At 44.2% G+C, this 26148-nt stretch overlaps 2 protein-coding genes across 8 annotated transcripts in view; one reads left to right on the forward strand and one right to left on the reverse strand.

Annotated features, from left to right (window-relative positions):
* The window catches only part of THSD1 (thrombospondin type 1 domain containing 1), a 39858-nt gene extending 35895 nt beyond the window's left edge, over positions 1-3963 (forward strand). For all 6 annotated transcript variants that reach the window (XM_090026874.1, XM_090026885.1, XM_090026867.1 and 3 more), the window contains one exon: positions 299-3963. In XM_090026874.1, coding sequence (XP_089883000.1) covers positions 299-1671 — 1373 coding nt within the window. In that variant the 3' untranslated portion in view covers positions 1672-3963. The remainder of the gene's footprint in view (positions 1-298) is intronic.
* Positions 1716-25854, reverse strand: LOC149875051 (fibrinogen-like protein 1). Of its 2 annotated transcripts, XM_090026933.1 has the most exons (8): positions 22707-25854; positions 21585-21762; positions 14301-14511; positions 12032-12191; positions 10421-10518; positions 10235-10323; positions 7706-7896; positions 1716-6931 (listed from the first exon to the last, which is right to left on the reverse strand). In XM_090026933.1, the coding sequence occupies exons 2-8, from the start codon at positions 21660-21662 to the stop codon at positions 6751-6753; spliced, it is 1008 nt and encodes a 335-aa protein (XP_089883059.1). In that variant the 5' UTR covers positions 21663-21762; positions 22707-25854; the 3' UTR covers positions 1716-6750. The 2 variants fall into 2 exon arrangements, with proteins under 2 accessions (XP_089883059.1, XP_089883052.1); XM_090026926.1 differs by having other exon boundaries at positions 21585-25854.
* Positions 25855-26148: the final 294 nt, after the last annotated feature.

The following is a 26148-nucleotide window of genomic DNA, read 5'->3' on the forward strand; positions in this document are numbered from 1 at the left end:
CCTGAAGGGCAGCAAGGCTAGGAAAGGTGGGTAACAAGTGCTGTTTGAAAGGTCTTCAGGATAAAGTAGGTAGATCTTCTGCAAACCAGGACTTATCACTTTTTATCTGAAGGTGAGAATAGTGAGCTAAACTAAACTCATTTAATGCATACAACATCAGAAAAATTAGCCCATGAATTATAAACATGAATTATAATTCTGTATTTTTCTTTCCTTAATTTTAAAGCACTTGCTTAAGACTCCAAGCATCCAATGAAAAAGCCAGTTTGGTTACATGATGTGTCCCTCTATGTTACAGCTATAAAGCCTCCAACACCACCATCCATCCAGATGGGAGAGGACCAGAAAGCTAATAATATAGTCACCATTACAGGCATCTCCTTGTGCTTGTTTATAATCTTTGCAACCGTGCTCATCACACTGTGGAGGAAGCTGTGCAGGGCTCAGAAGTGCAGTGCCTCCATGCAGCGTAATCCCATCCACTCACCCAGCTGCCAGAAGAACTCTGACGAGGAGAACATCTGCCAAGGGAGCAAGCAGCGGGAAAGCTTTTCTGAGGGAGGCGAGGCACCTGTGAACATCCCTCTAACCTACAGGAGGAGCCTGCAATTTGCTCAAGATGATGACACCTCTGGCAGTGAGAATATTCAGGCGAATGCTCAGAAAATAATCCCTCCAATTTTCAGCTACCGCCTTGCACAGCAGCAGCTGAAGGAGATGAAAAAGAAAGGCCTGACTGAAACTACAAAAGTGTATCACGTATCTCAGGGTCCTCTGACTGACACAGTTCTTGATGCCACTGCAGTGCTACCCTTGGGCCCAGAAAACCAAGAGGAGGCTGCTGCAAACAAATTTAGGATCAAATCTCCATTCCTGGACAAGCGGGTCACTCAACCCAGATTTCCAGGGGACAGGTCTAATTCGAGGATGGATTTTATGCTCTCACAGAGCAACCCTGCTATGAGCCCGACTCAGACTATGATAAGGCGAGCTCACCTGAAACTCCAGGACAGCAGAGGGGAGCAGCTGGACAGAGGCTGTCACAGGAACACTCAGTTTAGAAGAACAGCCAGCTTCCATGAGACTAAAAAGGCCAGGCCCTTCAGGGAAAGGAGCATGTCCACCCTAACCCCACGGCAGGCTCCCCTCTACAGTTCCAGGACCAGAACATGGGGTGAGGGCCTGGGAGACGGGATCCGACCTAAATCTAGAGGTGCCAATACAACTTCAGAAAGGCTTGATCTGTCACCTACCACTGTGTTAACGTGTGAATCACAGAGCTATGGCACAAAGCATCAGCACAAAGGAGGCCCTCCAATGAGGAAGCTGGATCTGATCAGTGACCGTCAGCCTGTAGGTCAGGAGAAAGGACCAGGCAGACCAGAACTGCAGAGAAGTAGGAGAGGCCCCTCGCCAAATCACAGAGGGTCTTGGAAGAAAGAAACTATTTCAGCTCTCCAAGATAAGCAAAGAAGCACTGCAATTAGCCCTGCTCAGTACAGGAAGGACAAGTGCCAGAGTTTCCCACTGGACCCTAACTTTGCCTTTTATGACAATTCCACTTTTGGCTTAACTGAATCAGAGCAGTGGATGATAGACCTGCCTGGCTATTTTGGTTCAAATGAAGAAGATGAGACAAGTACATTAAGTATTGAGAAACTAGTGGTCTGAATGACTTGTTGCAACACTGTCAAAGGGTGTGTGCAAGAAAAGACCTGCAAAACCTGTTGGTTTATTATGAAAGCAAGAATGGAAACCAGGTTCCTTCTTTTGGAGGCAGAGGGAAGTCCTAAGGACTGACTTGTGAGAGCATATTCCATCTTAATTACAGGGAAGTGCTTTCATGCATGCATCTAAAACCTGCATTCCATGGGCAAACACATGACATAGAAATGATCTGGCAGATTTCATCACGTAAAGCATTGGGGCTCCATAAATAATTTCTATTGACACCAAACAGTTTACCTGTTGATTCTGCTGATGGACCAACACCAGCAGACTGATTTCCATAAACATCCGTTGTTCAATATGAATTAACACATTTCACCATTTTTCATCTTGGCTGCCAACAGCTTTTCACACGTCTTTAACATTCACTGCAGGATGACACTGATTGGTTGCAATTGATCAAAGAAGTCACATGATGCTGTTCCTTTCACGGACAAGATGAGAGCACAAACTCTTCTGGAATGAGCACCGGTTACATTCATACAAGCATTTGGGGTGAGGGGAGGGGCTGTGATTCATCACATACAGGATTTTGAATTTGCTTCCAGCATGGGTGCTAAGCAAGTTCAGGATTGCATAAATGTTTGTGGAAAATGAATTGAATAGGGACTTAAATGTGGTCAAAGAAACTTCACTGAGTAACAACTCTATCTTCAAAAAAATGTTGCAATATTCGTGTTCCTGAAAAAAGGCCTGTTACTTTCTACCTTTTATCTTAACCATCTTTGCCTTTGACATTTTCCTTCTATTTTCATTTTTTTGCTTAAATATATTGACACAAATAGTACAGTAAGGCAAAAATAATTAATGAGAAAAACCAGCCAAATGAAACACTCATTTCATCATTATGAGTTTGAAAACACAAGTGAAAAGTGAGTGAACATGCCCAGATCTGTTGATTCTGGAGAACCTGTCACTGAGTAGCTTAATGGATTTTTTTAAATTTCTCAATAAATGATATAATTTCCAAGTAAGCTATTATACCAGTGGGAGTGGCCACTGCTACTCGCATTCAGAGCTTATTCAGCAAAATTAGAGAAAAAAATGGAGACACGAAGAGTGGCTGGTGGGTCAGTGTGATTTGGGATGCATACTTATGCCATAAGCATCCCAAAAGCCTCTTCAGAGGCATAGAGAAAATGGGTTAAATGGGTTTTCATGGGAAAAACAAAGAAAATAAAAGAAACCTGAGTTGGGAAGTGAAGAATGAGAGTGTGGAGAAGAGAGAGACTGAGGGAACTGATGGCTTGAAATGCCCCTTTCCACAAAGAGTCAAGCTTCACAGTTCAGGGCTATGTTCTCCCCAGTCACTTTTAAGGCCCAGTCCCACATTTGGAATTGCTCAGCATTCAGAATCAAGGCCTTGCTCCCACAATGCACAGGTACACAGTGACTTCCCTGTTGCCCATGCTTCATAAATTGCAGGATTAGAGTCGTAGGCTGCCTATAGGTGTGGTGGTTCACGTTATAATTAGAACTAATCAGAACAGAATCGATTAATTGAGTCTGCTCCACATTCTAATTAGAATGCTTCGGCATTGACACATCATCACATGTATCAAGTCCCCCTCCCCCCATGTTTTAAAATGGCCACAGCAGTGCTTTAACTAAAGCTCGTCAAATGAGCTTTAGTTAATGCGCCTTGTGGTCATTTTAAAAAATGGAGGGCTTAATACACTTGACAGTGAGCCATTTTCATTAGTGCTACTCTTGGGATATCCCTGTAATTACAATGGTCCCCCACCACCCTGAACACATTTAAAGGCACCCATAGCTTTTACACTGTTATATTCATCCTACTCTTTCTGACCCTTTCACAATGAACTGTTTTTCATTTTAGAAATATACCCAGTTTTTATTAAGAAAATGACAGCATAATAATAAGGCACACCTGCTTAGAGTAGGTACCATGCTGATATGCTTAGGGTGAACACTGACCATCAACTCTTGCACATCTTGCTACGGCTCATTGCAATAGTACAAACAGAGCAAGGATCTCGGGATTTGATTCAACATGATTAAATGCTTCGTTTTGCACAGACTTCATCTGGAATGTGTAACATCTTCCCACCTGCCATTAGGACATGTATAGCTTGCACTACGATAGGAGTCATCTCTTTCTCAAGGCCTGTTCCAATATGCAGCATTGTAAAAGTTCAGGCCATTCCAGAATTGGATTTTCACAAGTGTACCATTGTGTGAAGACCAGGCTTGTATTAAATAACATCCTGAAAATGGAAGACTACAGTGATTATTATGCAGAGTGTCTCATAACACATTCATGCTCGAGGACCAGTCCAGAACACATCCAAATTATCAAGTCTTTCCACTGACTTTAGTGGGCTTGAGATCAAGCCTTGAGACTATTATTGAGGTTATTTCCCAACTGTATGTCAAAGTAAATCAGATTATGTGCAGTCTGTTGTTGCTTCAGGGGAGTGATCTGTCTAATTTAGAACTGCAGAGCTCCAAGGACTGTTTTAGTCTGCAACTGGCCAGGCAAGGCTTCCAAAGCAGGGACCTGTACTACCCGAGTCCTACTGGGAAAGGCATGCTGATGGACTGCAGCAAGAGTGTATATATGAGCACAGCTTCCTAACTTGGATCAAATATGTACCAGGTCAGCAGGACTCTTGGCCCTGTGTAACAAGCAAAATGTTTCTTATTCACTTGTCTTAGACATTACAATCCCTAGACAAAGTGCTGGAAAGCCTCCCAAGATCCCTCTAGCTCTGTCTCTGATAAAAATGAATGACAGGTAGAAGGTGGGAATACTTTTCGGGGGGTGGGGGAGGGAGGCCTGGAATCTCTTTTGGCTGTGTAGGATCTTGTTCTAAGTCAGTCGTATGTTTTACAATGTTTTATTGACTGGATTTTACCTGTATTTAGCACTTTCAGGTGCTCAGTGATCATCTGTGCAAGCATAGCGCTGGCTTTTTGGCACTGACATTAAATTTCAGCATCCTGCTGTACATAACTATCCTTCTGTAATCCTATTCTGGGAAATGTCTCCAGCAGCTGGTTAGAGCAGTAGTATTTATTAGAAGTGCTAGCATCTTCCTGTGTAGACTGCTGGAAAGCAAATATTGTGCTCGACCTAGTTCCTGCTTTCTGCATTGATAGAAATTGCCTCATTGCTACTGGATACTGCCAAGGGCAGCCCAGTTGTACTGTATGTTAAAATTAAAGTTGATAGGGACTCATAGGCTAGCACCAATTTGTTTTGATAACCTCCGATTTACCACAATGCTCTAGGAACTCACATTAAGACTTATTCCAGAGAAGTACAGATGAATAGAGCAGTAATTCTCAACCAGGGTACCATAGCACTTCAGGGTGTCTTGAGATCTTTTCAAGAGTGCCTCAGGGTGTTTTGCAAACACAATTCACTAGATAAACCAAGAGATTTCAAACAAATCCACTGTTGTGATCTTGAGTGCTTTGCAACAGAAAAACTACTCTTTTTCTGTAATAAAAAATAGAGCAAAAACGAAGAGCTGGCATTTTCTGAGTGACAACTCAAGTCTATCAAGGGGACTTTGAGTCTACAAAGATTGAGAACAACTGGAACAGAGAAAGGAACAGCACTAGTGTTCAACTCCACTCCAACCCCTTTAGTCACAAGAGTAAATATTGGCACCATTCGTGATTCTCCTTTCACATGAGTATTTGATATGCTTGGGGTCAAGGCTTTCGGTGCATTCACACTATGATGCAGCCTCCTGACCTAAGCCACTTGTGAACACACTGCTGACTGAGGCCAACTTTGGCCCTCATCTCAAACAGGATGTCATTTAGGCCTTTTCTAAACAGGTGTAAGAGTCCTTATATGTCCAGTGTGGGAGTTATGATAAAACATTAGATAAGCCACCAGGAGCTGAACATAACAGATTTTATACTGAACCTCTGTAAGTCTCTACAGTTGTTCTAATGCTGCTCAATTCAAAAAAATTAAGCTAGTCTTATGGACCCTGAAAAAAAAAAAAAATCATTAGAACCAGAGACAAGAATGTGAGTTAAATGTCTTGGAGCATCACCTCCCTTAGGAATTCCTGACTTTCCATCCAGATCTTTCTCCATCTCAGTATTGTTTAAGGACAGATGCAATATAATGTTCCATTCAGATTATTTTAATTCATATTTTATGGATGTTTAATACAAATTATGACATGTATTGATCTAAATGTAAAATAAACTGAAAAGAACAACTAGTTTAAAAGATCATATTTATAATAATACAAAATATAGACTTGTGCTACATGGCAGGGAAATCATTTGTGTCAAACCTGAATTATTTTTCATTCCTGACAACTTAATTATTGGTGAGAAGTAATTTTCAGCCTTATATTTCTTATGGTCATTTATTTCTGCTGCTCATTCTTTTTGTTTCACTCTTATTTGGATAAGGAAGTGGAAATGAACACTCTGACTTGTGTTTCAAATCATTTTCACTTTCTGGAGTATAAAATTGTCTACCACACTGGACAAGAATTTATGAACACAGTGTAATTGAATTTTAAAAAATCCTAAGAATATTTGCCTTCCTTTTAAGCATTGTAAAAAGCACTTTAAGAAATAATCTGAATTTGGAACCTCCGTATAGCTGACAGCTTTGAATTGCAGATCTCTGCCACCCTCTTCTGTTTCTAGGTTCTCAAACTGCTCATCTCACTTGACCACTGAAATCAAGGTGAGAAAGTTTTGGTCCTGCAAGGTGCAGAGTGTATCCTGTAAGGTGTTGGTTAAGCACTCTCCACCAAAGCCTCAGAGTTCTCTGGAAAAGAAACTTGAAGCATTTCCATTGGTTTTACCATGAATGAAAGAGAGCCTTATATCCTCCAGTAGATCAAACAACTGATGTGCTGTAAGAACTTGTGCCTTGATCCTTAGCTGGTAGAAATGGATGAAGCTTTACTTTCTACAGTGCAGGTTTGTTCATTTACAGCAGTTGGTGGGCTGGTCCTTAATCTTTAAAATCTTTCCCCCTCTATGTGCTCTCCAAAGATGCAGGTTCTCACTGTCCTAACTGTTCTCACCACTTCCACTCGCTATGTTGACAAAAGATGGAAGCCTAACTTTCATGACCGTATATTTCAATGAGTACCAGAACCCATGCCAGGATGACCAAACCACTCCGTTATCCTGCTGTCCAGTGTAGTTTCCTCCCTTATAATATTGTCCATTGAGATTTGCTGCATGGCATCTTACATGAATTAAAGATGTGGGGGAAAAAAGAGAGACCAAAGTTAAGATGAAAGTCATTGCATCTTTGTATTAAAGTACAGTTCCTATTTGGTATAAATTGAGGCCGTCACATTATATATATGTAATTTCACGGATTTCAATGAAGTTGCATTAATTTACACCTGCTGAGGGTCTGGCCTTTAAAGTTTTAATATAAAAATGAAGGCCCTAATTTGTCAAATGTTTCACAGGCAGGACAAAAAACCCATTGCGTTCAGTACGTATTCCATGAACAGAGGCAGGCCAGCCATACTTCACTGTTATTAATCATTGCCAATGAATGTAACTTGAAATATAGTGATGAGCTGTTCAAAAACTGGTCACTCCACAGTAGAACAGTGTCCTTACCATGATCTCCATCTAACAGTTGCAGTTAGTGCATAGCCCCTTCTTTGGATCCAGTCCAAAGCACCCTGAGTTCAGAATGACAACCCTTGGTGCACAGGGTATTTCCCTTTATGCTTGCTTTCTGGGAGTCACTGCTGAAACTATAGTGACCTCTGTTTCTGGAATCCTACTGAAATAAGGATGCTGTTCTCCTTCAACGAATTGCACATGTACCCATTCCACTGCAGGAATACTTGTGCCTCACGCACTCAAGCTCAGCTGAGAGGTGGTAGAATGTACATACAGACAACATACCTTGAAGCACTTAAAGTTTAAAGCAGCCCAGTCATACTTCATTCCACATGTACCACTGAGTGTTAGACAAAAATCAAACTCATTTCCATACCTGTTAAACCACCAACCGCAGTTGTTCTCCTTTGCACAGTTGCCTGTTAAGAATCTATCATGATCCTTGTCTGACGTGGTAAACTGCATCCCACTGTGTGATGCAGACCACTGTTCTCTAAAGTTGCTCCCACCAGACAGGGCGTCACCAGCATTACCAGAATAGGTGCCAAACCACAGCCTGTAATTGTCCTTTCAAAATAAAATGTAAACATGTCTCTGTTATTAGCTTTCCCCTCTCACAACCTTTAAAAATGCCCATAATTGTTTCTGCAATGTAGTGTGGGTCAGGGTCATTCCTGGAGTATCTCCACTGACATCAAGCATGATTCTGGCCTTTTGCCGTCAGTGATACTAGCCTTAGAAATGACCACATTTAATTTGTCAAAGGGTAGTGCCAGCTAACACTTGGACAACTAAGGGCTATGTGACTTACGAGAAGAGGCTGAGGGAACTGGGTTTATTTAGTCTAGAGAAGACAGAGGGGTTTTAATATCAGCCTTCAACTACCTGAAGGTGGGGTTCAAAAGAGAGGATGGAGCTAAACTGTTCTCGGTGGCAGATGACAGAACAAGGAGCAATGGTCTCAAATTGCAGCAAAGAAAGTTTAGGTTCGATATTAGGAAGAATTTTGTCAGTAGAGGGTAATATAACACTGAAACAAGTTACCCAGAGCAGTGATGGACTCTCCATCCATGGAGGTTTTTAAGACCCAGCTAGACAAAGCTTTGGGTGGGATGATCTAGTTGGGGATGGTCCTGCTTTGAGCAGGGCATTGGACTAGATGACCTCCTAGGTCCCTTCCAGCTCTAATTTTCTATGATTCTATATAGTGTTTACTTTCAACACTTACACAATACAAAAACAACACAGGTCTGTAAGGGGCTTCCTGAGACCTCCAAGTCCAGTCCCCTACTACTACTGGAAATCAGGTCACTATCAGGGCCTGACTAAGTTCCATCTTTAAACAGCTACTGGGAGGCTGATCTAGATCCACGCTGCTCTGATGGTTAGAAACCTAATATTCGACCTAAATTGGCTGACCTGGTGAGAATATTTAGGGGTGAGGTTCCATTGTATACTTCTACCAAGATTTGGAGGAGTTTAATTGGTTGTAAAATTCTAAGTATTTTTTCTGTCATAACATTTGTTTCTATCCAAAAAAAAGGTCAGTAAGTAATTAAAACAGAGCTGTGTAAAACTTCCATAACAAAACTTGAGTAGGGATCAAGGGTTAGATCCAATAAAGGACTTGGGTGCATACAAATTAGGAACTACAAGGTTTAATGATTATGTGACCAAGCACCTGTGTGGAATCCAGAACCCTGTACTAGGTATTCAGATTTTATATACAATGCGTAGGGGAGTTATGTTCCTTAGAATGGTGCTCCAAGAAACATGGGCTATGGGTAACCAATAGGAAACCCTAAGTAAAAGGCCGATTCTAAAATCTTACCCCTCTCTGTACCTGCCCACAGACTTGAGTAAGGCTTCTCCATCTACTTGGAAGTCAGAGGTCTCCCCTGAGATTAGATGTCTACAACAATTCTCCCCCTTTGTTTTCAAGGTATGCAACTATATCTACACTTTGTAAGGAACACAAACTGTCTGTGCGTTTTAGGCATGTTCTGAGAACACTTACACATCAGAGCCTTCAGGGGACTTGAGGCATCCCTCTGCTAAGTGTGGCTTCCAGACTGGTTTAGGAAGCAGAAAAGTGCTAAGCTGCCCAGACTCTGTTCACAGGCAGAAAACTATGCACCTAGAGAACTTTTATAAGGAGGCCCCACATGAGCATAGGCACACCCTGAACTTCATAACAGCTGAGAGGAGTTTTAAGGACTGTGCTTTTGGATTCTGGTGTTTCAAATTCTGCTTAAATACTTTACTGGATCTAGCTAAAGGTTCCCCAGAAGTTCCAATGATGTTGGCTGGAGAATGTGGCTGAATCTTGAGCATAGTAGGTTTCCAACAAAGGTGAATCATGTTTTAAAACAACTGTTTTCTATTTTAAGTTGAACCACATGAAAATTGCATTTTCATATTGTGACCCCAAAAATCAGACAAAACTTGGCAGATTTGCATACATTTGGTTTTGAGTTTTTGGCCTTATTCACACCTGAAACCAGACAAAACTCAGGGGATGTAAACTTTCATGGAAGGGAATATTAAGAAAGGTTCACATGGAAAGAATTTTTCAATCAATTATCCTACCTTCCCCCTACAGACATCTCAAAGCTTTTGAAAAATTTGGCTTCAGTCAAGTATCGTTGCTAGACCTTCTGTAATGAGACAAACCAAACCTGGGTTTAATCGCAACTAAGCTTTTCAAAAGCTTAGATCTAGGATCTTTGTAATTTGGTCCCACCTCAACTGAACTTAAATCCCTGTGAACCAATAATGATGAATTTGGTAGAGCTCTAATTATAAACTTGGATTAGTCAGGCTGCAGCAGGAAAATCGGAGAAATGCCCTAAAAGTCCCTGTTAGGAAAACTCTTAAAACAAATCCCTGTTTTTTTTATTCTCACCTGCTCATTCTTGATCTGGAAGTTTTCATAGATAGCATATCGTTTCTCTCCATGCCAGTCCATCAGGTCAATTTTTAACATGTTTTCCTCTAGAATATAAAGCAATAGTTTGTTACATGTCAAGTCCACAATGAACTCTGCAATGTAACTTTTAAGGAAGTATGCAGCTGGAAAAACTGCTCATACCTCTAACCAACAAGTCATGGATGCGATCATTGCCTAGCCAGTATTCATCATTCTTGCCTTGAAATCGTCCAAATCCTAGTTTGTAATCAGCCCACTTCCTGCAGCAAAGTAAAATAGCAATTTCTGGACTTAAAGGATGGGAGTTCATAGCTGACAAACTCTATCATCTTGTTACTGCAAAATCTCTCAAAAAATAAATCTTAGTTTTTACTTCTAGATCAGGGGTGCTCAGTCTCCAGCCCGTAGGCCAGATCCAGCCTGCAATGCCAGGTCATCTGGCCCACAGGTCTCCCCATGGGTCCAGAAATTTGGCAGCGGGAAAGTAGTAGCAACATTCCCCTGCTGAAGTTTCTGGACCCATGGGGAGCCCTAAGTCCAGTGCTAGATCCCAGTGTGCAGGGCTGGGTGGGGATGGTGTCAGGCCCCAGGGCCCAATCCCCATGAGCAGGGAGTAGGAGGGGGCAGTGACAGGCCACTGGGACTCAATCCCAGCATGCATGCGGTGGGAAGGGGGAACTGCCAGGTCCCCAGGGCCCTATCCAGCATGCAGACAGGCCCTGGGCCACTCACTGGACTTGCAGGGCCATAAGGTTGAACACCACTACTCTAGACAAATTTTTCCCATGCTGTCCTATTTAGAGCATGGAGTTGAGACACGTTTATAGCAAGAAATATCCATAAATACAGACCACAGTCAACAGCTTTACATGTTACAGGCATGAATACTCACTCTGGCCTCAGTCCTGCAAAAGCTGCCAGATTCAGTGTTTCCAAGATAAGATCAGAAATGAGTGGACAAGAGAAGCACAGTGGACCCCATATTGGTCTTTTTGTAAAACTTCTGACAGTATGCTTCAAAATGTTAAAAATAAGAACGTGACTTAATAAATCTTAAGCACCTGACAGACATGGCTGCTATTACAGAATGTCCTAAAGAGTTGAACACAGGCTAAAGGATGAAAACATGCTACTGGTACCTAAACTTGTAATCAAAAACTGTCTCTGGTATCTTTATGCTGCACTGCAGACACTTCAGGGTATGCCTACATACTCTGAAAATGATGCATACATTTTTGTGAGGATAGTCCTAACTAACTTGCTATGGCTTTCAGCTAGGAAAGGGACTGTATGGACTTTTTTAAAGTATTTTGATTAATGATGGGAAAGAGAAGTAAGCAGTAGGTTATGCCCAAATAGCATTTGCGTTATGAGAAAGAACACTATTTAATGGGTCTCAGCCTATGCATTGCTAGGAGCTATTTGATGGTTCTGAATCTTCCAGTGCTTCCTATTACAATAATCAAAGAAATTTCAACACATAAGGACAACCCAATGAAAAGGTGTCACAACTCCTTTCTGATTAATTCTTGTGATTGAAAGAAATCACTACAGGGGCTGATCCTTCTAACACCTATTCACACAACTTGTCCTGACAAACAAGTTCTATCACTAAAATTTGCTTATATGAGCATGAGTGTGCAGGACTGGATCTTAAAATGGCAGCGATTGTGACTGTAAGATACCATAACAGGCTGAATAGTCTATAGAAATCACAGTGGCCTCTGAATACTCACATAAATCCCAACTGGGATATTAACTCAACCCCCATACCTGTTGAAATTCTCTCTGCCATTACTGCGTCGCTGTATCACAGTCCAGCCACCTCCATCAGACATGTCACAATAAACCAGGAAAGGTTCTTGCTCTGGGTTGGGCCTTATCCGGTAATATCCATTTTCTGTTTTTTTACTATTAAACACTGCAGAGCAATCTAAGCAGGACAACAGTGATTAATACAATAATGAGTGGGGAAGAGTAAATGGGGTGCTGCAGTCAAGAGAAAGCTTGAAAAGGAGGTTGTCAAGGGACAATGATTTCTGCCTCCTACACATGAACCCACCCATTCTTGGTTGGACACTCAGCCTGTAGAAGAGTGCTAAAAAGTGTAGTCCTGGCAGTAACAGTTTTTAACATTGCTTGGGTGGTCAGGTGGTATCTACATTAAAACAGCAGAGATATTAGTGTAGTATGTACTCAGGAGTCTTTAGCTATGTTGTCTTATGTGTCATCTATGCTGAAGGCAACATTAATTTAGATTTTTCCCCTGTTCTCAGCTCTGATAACTTCCTTTGTGGGAATAGGACAGTTGCCTCTAAAATATGGTAGGAGGCACTTAAAGAACCACTGGTGGAAGAGGTTGCATGCAAATATGTAGCTTCCTTGGGCGCTTGTACACATGACGCCATTAACATGTACACATGACAAAAATGTCCGTGTGGCTTAATGGTATCACAGTATACACACGCCGGACTTTTGGGGATGAAGTTTAGTTTGTAGCTTTGCAAATTACAATGAAGCAGCTGTCTGTCAGTTCACACCCAGCCATGGGAGAGGCAGGCAGGCTCCGCAGAAAAAAAGGATCGGGCCCCACACCACTTCAGAAGCGGCGAGGGGCCTGATCCTTTTTTTCTTCCAGCAAAGCCTGCCTGCCTCTCCTGCAGCCGGGGGCGAGCTGCTGGCAGGCCAAGTAGCCCTTGAACTGCTGTGGGGGGCCTCAGTCCTGCCCTCCAGGGTGGCGGTGCCCCCTGAGGCCACATGGGTAGGGTTCCAGCAGGCTGGATGCTGCCCCAGCTCAGGGTTGGGGAAGAAGTCTATTGAGCTGGGTGCTGCCTCTGGGCTGGGATAGCACATGGCCTGCTAGCAACCTGCCCAGGTGGCTCCAGGTGGGTACCACTGCCACAGAGGGAAGGACTGCCGCCCCTCCTCCGCAGCTCAGGAGCTGCTTGGCCTGCCAGCGGCTCACCCCCAGCCGCAGGCAGGCTGTGCCTGAGACAAAAAGAAAAAATAAAGAATTAGACCCCTTGCTACAACGTGATGAAAAAATTGAAATGGTTTAGTCCTCAGGCTTTTATTCTATGCCCCACTGTTTCAATTTAGGAGACACAGAATAAAACTTTGGGGATTAAACCCCCATCACATGTACAAGAGCCCTTTGTGGGTAAAACTATTAGAAACTATTGGCAGTGGACCAGATACTTTGAAAGCTGAACTCTCAGTTCACTCTGCAAGGGGGGGAGGGAGAGGGCGCTGGGAAACCCCAAGCTTTTACCTTCCTTTTACCACAGGAAAGATGCCAGAGAAATTTACAGGGAATCCCAATATAGTTCCAGTCCAGTTCATTTCCAGATAGGGGATAATCTAGACAAGAATCAGGGATGGACTAGTCAATTTGGCACGTATTTAAAAAATAAAAAAGAGCTCAAAGTTAGGTTCCTTAATCCTCCTACAGGCTCTTGGATGGGCTGTTTTCAAAACTGCTGAGCACCCACCAGTTTTTAGTGGCTTTAGCAGGTATTGCAGGAGACTCAGCAGTTTTGAAAATCAGAGTCTACTTCAAGTGCCTAAATCGGGATTTTAAATCATAAACCTCAGCCCAAGCTTGAAGCAATGACATTTGCAAAGGACAGTACCATAACATACGACATTTTATTACACAGCCCAAACACTGGCTGTTGTCCGTTGTGCGAGGTACTGTACAAACACAAAGAGAGAGACAATGAATGCTTCAAAAGAGATTACAGTCTAAATAAGCAAGACAGGCAAAGTCAGGAGAGAAAACAAAATGATATCAGGTCAGTGTCCTTGGACTGTGGGTCTACTCTTCACCTTCACATGTAGCTAACACATGGTACATATAGTAACCTGCCCATTTTAGTAACCTGACCAAGATAGAAAACCTCCTGTATTCATTTTACTATGGGAACAAGATAGAATACAGAATTGTGTTTCTATTATATGCTGGATATTCAACAACCAATACCTATTTTGATGTTCTGAAAGGGGGGGGGAGGTTCTACTTTATTTTACTGCAAATGCTTACCTTGATCATAGACTATAAGATTTCCACTAGTTGGAGGTAGAAGTACCACAGGCTGCCTGCTCCTGCTGACTGAGAAGACCTTGCTCTTTGTTCTATGATAGTTGTTCTCCAAGAGGTCCTTCAGCTGTTGTTCATATAAGTGAAGCAAGCTTTGGAACAATTTTAATTTCTGTTTTAAATTATTGTTGTCTAAGAGGCAGATGTCCTTGTCCTAAAAGGAAAGACTGAGGCTTAGTATACTTAAAGCAATAGAGAGAGTTTGTAGCTTTCAACATCCAAGCACATATCATTGTTTTGATAAAGCAAAGGGGTTCAAACTTAGGACCTCAAGGTGGGTTATTAAAGCAATAGACTTCTTCATAAATCAAAGTATTGTTCAGGATGGGTATGAGTGATACAATCTGGCTTTTACATTGCTGCCAAACTGGACGATTGATGTTCCAGTAGAAGTGAAAGATAAAAGGACATGCACCCTATGTAAATCTGGAGAAACTATTGGAATCAGTGGAGTTGCTCCTGATTTACACTGTCCTAATCAAGAGCAGAATCCAATCTAGATTCACTAGAATGAACATTTTCCATAAGAATCACATTTTAGGCTGGCACAGCTACATGCTAAAAAAATCTCTGCCAAAAAAGTTCTGGGAAATTCTTATTACATGGCTTTTGCTGGCCTGAGGTTACCTTTGAGTAGTGGGCTTGAATGACTCCAAACATTGCAAGTTAAATAGAGATTAATTCTCCTCCACCACCCTGCAAAGCTATATCAAGTCTATATTTCACTCTAAACCATACATTGATCTAGGCAAGTTAAAAAACATCACCCATGCTCCCACCATGGAAATGCCATCACAGCTACCATCTACTAACACTGCTGTTGGGAACTAATCTGTTTTCTTCCACAGGACTGAGGCACTGTTGAGAACCTAACAAGGGCACTGCATGGGTTGTATATAACCGCAGGAGTTAAGCCTCCAATGATATCAATACCCTCCAAGTTTCTAATCTACTTTCTAATTCTAATCCCTACCCCAAAGTATGTAAATGAATGACCCCACCAGTCTTTCCTGCCCACAGCAGGGAGACTGGACCCACTGATCTCACGAGGTCCCTTCCAGCCCTAAACCTCTGTGAATCTGTGAACAGCTTTAGAAAAGATACGATCAGGGACATCTGCTCTCTCTGTCTCCCAGACACAAATAAGGGGACCTTCAATGGCACTGAAAGGTGACCAACACAAAGCTGATAAAATCAAATGCTGTTTTTGTGCAACCTGTAATGAGACTGGAACTCTTTGCCACAGAAAGAGCTCAGTGAGATCTGGCATAGGAGTATTGACAGAAGCATAAGGGGAGAGCAACACGGCAGGGAGAGGGTAACTGGGGCAGCAGCCCTAGGTGCTGCCTTTGTTGCGGGGAAGGGCACAAAAATAGCTGTCACCATGACCACACTTTGGCTATTAGCACAGGGGTGGGCAATTATTTGGTCTGGAGGGCCACTTGATGAGTTTTGGTGAGGTGTTGAGGACCACACACACATGCGCGCCTGTGCATGTGTGCATGCAGGCCACACACACACACGTGTGCGTGTGAGTGTGTGCACGCACGCTCCAGGCCCACTGTCTCTTTGGAGAGTCCTAGGCTTGCGCATCTTAGTCCCATGGGACAGAAGACAGAAAACAGACCGACTGCTTCCCTTGATGGACTTGGCCTCCGGTAAAAGGCAGGACGTTGTCCCAAACCATTTTGTGAGGTAATACTGACTGTTTCATGAACAAAAGCATTTACTGTACAAAAAGGTCAAAGGCAGGGGCAGCTTTTGTGAGATGCTTTCTCGTTTCCCTTGTGGTATATATTGTGACAGTGCTGTCCACTGACAAGGTATCATTCAAAGAGAGACAAGTGCTGACTAAGGTAAGTCCTGTAAGTCAGATCTAGCCTACAGAGCTGTATCATCTGGCTCATGGGACTCCCCATGGGTCTCGAAATTTGGTGACAGGACGAATGACAGCAGTGCTAATTGCACTGGCTCTGGGATCTATAGCAATTAACACTGCTGCTGTTCCCCTACCACCAAATTCCTGGACCCCTGGGGAGCCCCACAGGATGGATGACAGCTTTGGATTGGGCCTGTGAACTAGCCCGTCTAGCCCATGACCACTAACTACTCATCTGGCCACTGGGCACCACTGGTCTAGGACAGGGACAGGGGCAGTATGTTGCTGGTTTAGGACAAAAGACAGGGGATTGCCTGTAGCAGTTACTACCGTATTCATGCAACCCCCCCAATAATTTGATTCTACACATGGAAAATGATAATTTAATTATTGGTGGGTCATCTTGAATTCATACCTTCTCCCCACTGCTACAGTGAGAAAAGCAGTGGCAGAGGGGCACAAGGTGGTGGGGGAGTGTCAAGTAGCTTGACCCTGCCCCTTGCTCCCCCACAACTTGTCCTTGCTGCCTGCCCCCCACCCCCCTTCCCATGACTTCTCCTCCCCCATGCCTACAGTCTCCAGCACCTGTCCTCCCCCTGGTGTCTGCCCCCTCTGCACAGCCTCTGCCCCCTGCCCTGCTGCTTGATTTCCAGCTCCAGCAGGGCTCTGGTACTGCTTTAACTCAGGGCAGAGAGCATGTGGTTGCTCTGCCCCCAGCCCAGTCTGCTAGCAGTGGGGCTGGGGCAATTCCAGCCCAGGATTCAGGGCCCAGTCAGGGCTGCTACTGTTGCAACAGCTCCTACTGAGTTGGGGTGGGGCCAGAGCAACCACATGCTCCATATGCCAGGCTACAGCAGTGTGGAACCCTGCTGGAGTGAGAGGATAAGTGGTGGTGGGGGGGGTAGCAGATGTGGCAGGGTGGGGGCAGGAGCGAGGAAGACAACTGGGGTCAGGGAGAGACAATAGTGGGTGAGTAGCAGCTGTAGCTCCAGTCCCAACCTCAGATCTGGGCTGGAGGTTCAGCCACTGCTGCAACTGCAATCACAACAACCACCTGCCTCCTGGCTGCCTCATACTTGAATTGAAGACAAGGGGCTTCCCCTCTATATTAAGTGTGTTGGGGACCCTTACCTTGGATTCCAGTAAATATGGTAGTTTGCAAAGTAATCAGTAGTCACAATCCCACCAGTGATAAATAGGCAGTGCAGGTGGAATCATGTTCAGCGCTAGCCTTAATCAGCCTTTCTTGGATTTACTGAAAGCTGGTTATAAACATTTAAGCCCCACTTGCAGGCCTGGAAGGAAGCCTTGAGTAAGTGTCCACAGCAAACTATATTGTTAAAATGGTTCACATGTGTTTATTACACATTATATAGAGACTACTTGCACACCAGCAGCTCTTCTTTCTCCTTCCTTTTGAGGCAGTTTTTCTTGTTGATTTTTTGTCTCTTCCCTGACCAGCATTGCTATTTAGTATTCCCAAGAGTATTTTTACAGTATTCTCAACCATATTTGTTCCTGTTCCAACTACCAGCTTAGATTCCAACATATGAGCTGCTTGCAGATGTTAAAAATAAAAAGTGCTTTACTGGAAGAAGCAGCACATTACTTCAACCCAGCTCCATAGTGTCTATATAGATCAGGCATCTGCTTCAGTGGGACTTTTTGGCACTTTTATCCACAGTTGAGTCAAGAAAGCCCCACTAAAGTGCTTGATCTATACAGACATTGGGTGAACCAGGTCCAGCTAATGCACTGCCTCTTCTGGGCATGTGTTGGGCTTGGTGCTGAAACGCGCTGAATTTAAAGTAAAGCACTGTTTGTTTGGAGTTTTTTTTACATCTGCAAGTAGCCCTTTTATTACTAAGGATGGATTAGAGCAGGTTTTTTTGGCTGTGTACCCCTTTACCTGCAAAATACTGCTGCTTGTATGCCTGACACCTGATTCATCTCTGCATGTTCATTTTTTAGGACAGTGGTCACCGAACTGGGGATCCCAACGTACAAGTAGATCCTGGAGCTTCTTTTGGTAAATCCTGGGCTGGAGGGATAGCTGGGCATGTGTGCATGTGCACACCCACCACCCCTAGCCCCAGCTTGTCAATCTGTGGGGAGGGAAAGGGCGGGGGCCAGATCAAGGCCCCCCCCCGAGGTGAGTGGCTGACCATGCAGCCCAGCCAGGTGCAGGAGAAGGTAAGTGGGGCCCCAGCCCAGCCAGGTGGTAGGAGGATTGGAGGCCAGGGGGGCTCCTCTAGGGTCACAGGGGATTCCCTCCCCATCTCTGCAGGGGCGGAGGTGGCAGAGGATGCTGCTGCTGTGCCTCGAGTCCCACTTCAGCTGGCCATGCGCAGGTGCAGCTCAGCTCAGCAGCAGGAACTCACGTGGGGGCAGCTCCGGCCCAGCCAAGTCTGGGAAGATCTGGTTGTCCAGGGGCGTGTGGGTGGAAGAAGCTCCCGCCACTGGGTGCAGCCTGGCGGAGGCCCTGGGAGCCCATGCTCCACCCTCACTTGTGCTCAGGGTGCAGAGAGCAGCCCACAGCACTACCCATGTCATCCTGAGCACAGGTAGGAGGAGAGCATGGGCCCCCAGGGCATTCACTGGGCTGTGCCCAGCAGCAGGAGCACCTCCCATGCGCCCCTGGAATATGGAGACTTCCAGACCGGGCCAGGGCCCAGCGCCAAGTTCCTCTGGCTGCCAAGTGGGTGCAGCTCAGTGCAGCCACAGCACAGAAGTGGGATCGGGCCCCAGCCCAGACATCAATGCATAACAGTGCCGTTACCCCTCAAATGTACCGACCAACTGGAAGCTTCACTGCTATTATTAAAATTTAGATATATTCCCCTTAGCAAACACCCACCCTGTGGGGACATGTACCCTAGTTTGAAAACCACTGAATGAGAGCAAATATTTTCATTATGGACCAGATGGCCTGAGAGAGATAGATACAGTGTGTTAAACATTCAGATACTGTCGTCATATTATCATTATAAAATAATTTGTCAGATTTGCCAAAACATATTTCTTGCCCCTGCTCAAGTGAGAACCAGGCCCTAACCTTTCCTTCTGGTGCTTCTGAGACATCCTGGAAGGTGCTGGAAATTATTTCTCTCACCACCTTACAGGATCAGTCCTGTGAGGTGAAATTCTGACAAGTCTTACTCATACCAACTTGTACTTTATTTCAGAGGCCTTATTATAGTTTCATAGTGCTTAGGGTTGGAAGGGACCTAAACAGATGATCAGGTCTGACCCCTCTGCCCCGGGTAGGAATGAGTGAGGGGTCATATCCCCCCAGCCAAATATCTGTCCAGCCTCTTCTTGAAGACCTCCAAGGTAGGAGAGAGCACCATCTCCTTTGGAAGCCCGTTCCAGAGCCTGGCAGCCCTAACTGTAAAGTAATGTCTCCTGATGTCCAGCCTGAACCTTCTCTCTGACAATTTGCATTTGTTATTTCTAGTAACCCCTGGTGGTGCCCAGGGGAACAGAGCTTCTCCCAATTCTCGCTGGTCCCCCCTGGTGTGTTTGTAAATGGCCACCAGATTCCCTCTCAGCTTTCTCTCATCGAGGCTGAATAGATTCAGGCCTTTCAGCTGCTCTTCGTAGGGCTTGACCCGCTGCCCCTTGACCATGCGAGTGGCCCTCCTCTGGACCCTCTCAGTGCTAGCCACATCCCTCTTGAAGTGCGGCACCCAGAACTGGATGCAGTACTCTAGCTGTGGCCTAACCAATGCCGCATAGAGAGGAAGGATCACCTTCCAGGACCTGCTTGTGATGCATATGTAGATTCACGGTTAATCTTACTGACCATTTCCTCACATTGGCAGCTCATGTTCATCCTGGAGTCAACAATGACTCCAAGATCCTTTTCTGCCACCGAGTTGACAAGAAGGGTATTCCCCAGCCTGTAGGCGAGTTGCTGGTTCCTTCTCCCAGGATGCAGTACCTTGCACTTATCTGTGTTGAATTCCATCCTATTCTCATCTGCCCACCTCTGTAATTTGTCTAGATCTAGCTGGATTCTGTCCCTCCCCTCCAGCATGGCCACCTCACCCCACAGCTTGGTATCGTCAGCAAATTTGGACAGTGTGCTTTCCACCTCCTTCAACCTCTCTCTCAGCCCTATTATAAGGGTTCTTTGTGTAATAAGATACTAGTCAACCACAAAGGTGTAATGTCAGGAAGAAAGCAGGGCAGGATGGTGCCTTAGAGACTAACTGGCTCAGAGAGGCATGAACTTTCATAGCCAACAACCTACTTCATCAGATATCATGAATGACCATTCATAGCATCTGATGAAATAGGTTGCTGCCTACAAAAGCTCATGCATCTCTGAACTAGTTAGTCTGCAAGGTGCCACCAGCCCTACCTTGTTCCTAACTCAGTCCTATCTGGCCCTAAAGCTACTGCAAGAAAAGCTTGTATACGAAAATACACGTAATATGTTAAGGGGAAAAGATTTTTATAAAACAACAAAGTAAGTGAGAAGGTTTAATCAAAACAAGAGCGTGTACCTGTCTTCACTGAGACAGAAATGAAGTCAGTGACAGTTAAAAGGAACTCAGCACCTTGCATGATTTTTGATAACAGAGTACCCAAAGAGCAATTTCTAAATATAAATTGAAAGCAGAGTGCTGTGGTATCCCATAGCACTTTCAATTCAAAACACCTTTCATCTCAAAGTGTTTCCAAAGACCTTCTGTGAGGTAGGGGAAATTACTATCCCTGTTTTACTGACAGGGAAACAGAAGCACCAAAAGGTGGAATGATTTGATCAAGGTCTCAAGAAAGTGTGGGGCTCAGGCAGGCACGTATGAACACCCTTCCTCTCTGGGTATTTCTATGGAAGGTCAATATTCAGTACTCTAAGGAGCATGTGAAGATGAATCACTAAATGGGAGCTGCAGGTCTCCCCCATCTCTCACGACTGGGTCCTGAAACACCCATTTGGGAATCTGGTCCCCAAAACTATTACCCCTTAGGCTTCCAGTCTCCCATTCAGACCAACTTTGGTGGTGACACATACAAGAAACTGATTGGTGTGGTACTCAGCACAGTCTACAAATCTTACTGAATAACCTCCCACCCAGCAAACCAGAATGAAACTTAAACTATTATACTAGTCAAAGCCAATATTAATACGATGTGACCATTTACCCCCCGCATGCTGTGCTATCATTTCCTCCTATCCTATGCACCTCTGTCTGATATGTCTGTCTTTTTGAAGAGCCAGTTCCTCAGGGTGGAGGCCATGCCTTTTGCATTTGTACAGCACTCAGCATGCTTCTAGAAATGATATAGGCTTATTATCTTACAGACAAATGATACATATTTTAGCAAGTGATACTCACTGAAAGTCGAGGTGCAGGTAAACCAAAGCTCACAAGCAGAAGCAGCAGCAGCAGCAACCAGGGCATCACCATGCTCATTTTATATAGCCTGGAGGGAATATGCTGGACTACGCACCACACCAAAACCAGTCACACTGAAGGTCTCTACAAGCACAGTGGGACTGGTTGAAGAAGTTACCTAAAAGTACAAATAGAACAAAATGAAAGAAGCTGACACACTGCTTCAGAGGCAGAGCAGCAAGCTGCCTTGTCAGGCCATAAGCCCAGCCCTGCCCTGGTGGGATGAACTCCTGAGAAGACATCTCCTGGGCCCTTCTGGTTCACTTGGGGCAATGAGTTCCACAAGTTAATTGAGTGCTGTGCAAAAAAGAATTTGTTTTTGTTTGTCATAGCCCTACTACCAAATAATTTCACTGTATGTCCTCCAAGTAGTAATTTTAAAGGGGGTACCCCCACTGGTTACTCAGCTAGCACATCAAGCTAAGTAGCTGAGAGTTGAGAACATGGAGATGAAAGTGGGTGTCCAGCAACAATATTCACAAGGTTTTGCTTAATAATGCTTTGTAAAAATAATATAGAAGGCATGCATAAGAAACAACCACCCATTTCACATGTGAAACTACTGCAGAAATTATGCTGTCAGTGGCTTATTTGCTTGAGATACTTCTTTATGAGCATCACCTCAATATTAATACCATATATGATGCTAGCAGAACTAATATTATACACAAGCAAGCCAGGTTCCAAGGAAACTAGGGAGCAGAAATGTCCTATGGAAGAAATTCCACAGTATTATGCACAAGTGCATGATAGTTTTTAGGCTGTACAGAGGAAGATAGTGCTGCAGAGTTCAGCATTGAGAATGCCTGTTCTTGTACCAAGCAACCTTCCCCAGTCCCTATGATTATCCATTATACAGCCCCTCAGCTGTGCATCTTGTGCTACTGGCTTCACTGCAGTTACTCCTAGCTTGATCTAAGAAAAGTGAGACGAAAATTGGACTGTTAGGTCTGTACCCCTCGTTCCTAACATTTTGCAGAGGATTAGAGCAAGCAGTAGAGGAAATGAAAAACCCAGCTTGATCTATCTATGTCTTATTAACATACATTGAAATGCACATACCTTTTATTTGTCTTCTCTTCAGCTCTTCTAATCGGATGGTCTCCCTTAAAAGTCAACTGAAACTGATAATATACTTGGGTGGCGTTTATAGACAAGGGTTATGTTATTCCTTCCAGATGGCTCACATTAAAGGCATGCATGAAGAGCATTTTATCACCCTAGACAAGTAGACAGTTACATGAAAAATATCCTTGGAATCTCTTGCGTGAAACAGCTGTCCAAAATCTTGTCATTTTCTCTCCATTGTTAATCCTACTTGTTCTGAGAACGAAGAGATTAAGATAAGATCTATAGCAACAATATTTCTTAAAACAGAGAGATTCCTTTGCTATATATAATTTCATATCTTATTTTACTGTGAAATTCAAACCAGGAATGATTTATTTTAATAGATCACTGAAGGCACCAATCCCCTTGAGGGTTCCACTTGCAGTTTAATAGAGCCATACCCCATTTCAGTATATTTCTCAAGATAGCATGAATCTGATTTACATCTACATATATAGAAAATAAACCATAATGCCAAAGACAGGGACTCTGACTCGTAAAAAGCAAACAGGGGTATTAAGCAAGATGCTGTTTGATTGAAATCTCAGAAGAGCTGTGGTTGTGTAACTAAACTCAGAACTGGACAATGAGATTTTCTAGTTAACAAAAACAAGTTTTGTGGTAAATGGAGCAAAAAAAAATAGCATCTCCTTCTGCAACCTGGCCAAAGAATTGGACTTTATTTTGAGGACAATAGCAGGAGTGTTCCATTTTATATGGCAGCTGTTTGAAGGATAGATGAGGCTAAAAGACAAGTATTTTAATCCCAGCCTAACCCCAGTGTTATTAGCAAAGGAAACAGGGCTGCTCTGCTATTACAGAAGTACAAAATGCCATTTTATTAATCATATAAACATTCTTTTTCCTTCCCTCTGAGATCAGAATTCTTGGCCCATTTCTCAACCATCACACAAAAACAATATCCATTTCTTGCAGCGCAGGAGCTCTCTCTGGCTTTGTATCCAGCTTTTAAAGATGACATAAAGGAATTAAACTTTTCCACCTCTTTCCAGGTGCTAACCTGCTATGTACTGAGCACCCCGTCCCTCCTTCCCCACTCAAGCCTCACTGACTTCCATGGGAGTTTGTGGGTGCTCAGTTTACTGTTCTTTCACTAAGGATTTCATTTGCTTTGGGGGAAGAACATGCACGTTGAGCAGCTGACACATGGTGAAGTCCCACTCTATTTTACCCTGTGGTAACTTGTTCACATATCCAGGCCCTCATGCCAAAGCTCATGGTGTTTGTCTAGACTGTGAAGATGTCCCTTCTGAAAACTTGTTAACTCTGCAATAGGATGGAGTCTCAGGTTAATCATGACCGGCTAAACATGACCCGTTCTGTCTATAGTAGGTGACAAATCATAGTTAAAACTGCGTTAGTTGTAATGTGTTAAGTCATTTCTGAACACGTGAACTTATTTTTCATTTTTGATGTGGAGATCATGTGAAACAGATGTAGTGGGAGGGTGTGTCTGTGTTCTATTCTATTTGGCTAAGAGTTAAAAATAAGCGAGTCGCCCGAAGCAACGATGAACATTGTGTAATTACCAATGATACTTCTTCACAGATGTCGAAGTCCCTTGATAGAACATTTGGAAAACAATTTTCCTTTCCTGGAATATGGATAGCTGACATGGTAACTACAATACTAATTCCCTTGGCTATTTGGAAGTAGGTCAGATCCCCAGTTCGTGAAACAGTCAGTATTAGGACTGTCCACAAATAACAATAAATAACAACAACTTACTTGATAAGGCTCCACACCTGGCAAAAAGCTCCTGGGGGCTGAACAACAGTCTTCATAGATTTCATAGACATTAGGGCTGGAAGGGACCTCGGAAGAACATCGAGTCCAGCCCCCTGCCCAAAGGGCAGGAAGTCAGCTGGGGTCACAGGATCCCAGCAAGATAAGCATCCAATTTACTCCTGAAGGTGTTCAATGTAGGTGCTTGAACCACCTCCGCTGGCAGGCTGTTCCAGACCTTGGGGGCTCGGACAGTAAAGAAATTCTTCCTTATGTCCAACCTGAAACGGTCTTGCAGGAGTTTGTGACCGTTCGACCTAGTCATCCCTTGGGGCACTCTGGTGAACAGACGTTCCCCCAGATCCTGGTGGTCACCCTGATAAACTTACAGGTGGCCATCAGATCACCCCTGAGCCTATGCTTTTCTAGGCTAAAGAGTCCCATGGCTCTCAGCCTGTCATCGTAAGATCTGTTTTCCTGACCTCTGATCATGCACGTGGCTCTCCTCTGGACTCTCTCAAGCTTCTCCACATCCTTTTTGAATTGTGGAGCCCAAAACTGGATGCAGGACTCCAGCTGCGGCCTCACCAAGGCCGAGTACAAGGGGAGAATGACGTCCCAGGATTTGCTCGAGAAGCATCTATGGATGCAAGCCAGCGTTTTGGTCGCTTTACTAGCCGCAGCATCACATTGCAGGCTCATGTTCATCTTGTGGTCAGTGATGACCCCCAAATCTCTTTCTTCTGTAGTGCTAACCAACGTAGCACTGCCGAGCTTATAAGGGTGCTGCAGGTTTTTCCTCCCGAGGTGGAGAACCTTGCATTTTTTGGTGTTAAACACCATGAGGTTCTCGTCTGCCCATTTGCTGAGCTTGTCCAGGTCAGCCTGGATCACCCGCCTGTCCTCTGGCATGGATGCTTTGCCCCAAAGTTTGGTGTCATCGGCGAACTTGGCCAGTCCACTCCTGACTCCAGTGTCCACATCATTAATGAAGATGTTGAACAGTATGGGTCCCAGGACAGAGCCTTGAGGGACCCCAGTGGTCACAGGGCACCACAATGAGTGACTGCCATCAATCTGGGTCTGACCACGGAGCCAAATTTCCCAGCCAGCGGATCGTGGTGGAGCCAAGGCCACAACTGGCCAGTTTGGCCAAGAGGTGATCATGGGATACCAGATCAAAGGCTTTTTTGAAGTCAAGATATATGACATCAATCTCTTCTCCCTTGTCCAGGTGATAGGTCACCTGGTCATAGAAGGAAATGAGATTGGTCAGACAAGACCTACCCGCAACAAACCCGTGCTGGCTGTCCCTTAGAATGTTAGCCTGGGCCAGTCCCTCAAGGATGGCCTCCTTAATAAACTTTTCTAGGATCTTCCCCAGGATAGAAGTCAGGCTAATGGGCCTGTAGTTAGCCGGATCCACTCTCCTCCCTTTCTTGAAGATAGGTACCACATTGGCCTTCTTCCAGTCTTCGGGCACTACACCAGAGTGCCAGGAGTTTTCAAAGATCCATGCCAGGGGCTGGGCTATGACGCTCGCCAGCTCCTTGAGTACCCTGGGGTGCAGATTGTCAGGGCCAGCTGACTTGAAGGTATCCAGCTTCTCAAGGTGTTCCTTCATGAGGTCAGCATTTATGGAGGGTAG

This window comes from Crocodylus siamensis, chromosome 1 (assembly GCF_052110815.1).
Source record: "Crocodylus siamensis isolate JL-2025a chromosome 1, ASM5211081v1, whole genome shotgun sequence".
NCBI classification, from domain to species: Eukaryota; Metazoa; Chordata; order Crocodylia; family Crocodylidae; genus Crocodylus; species Crocodylus siamensis.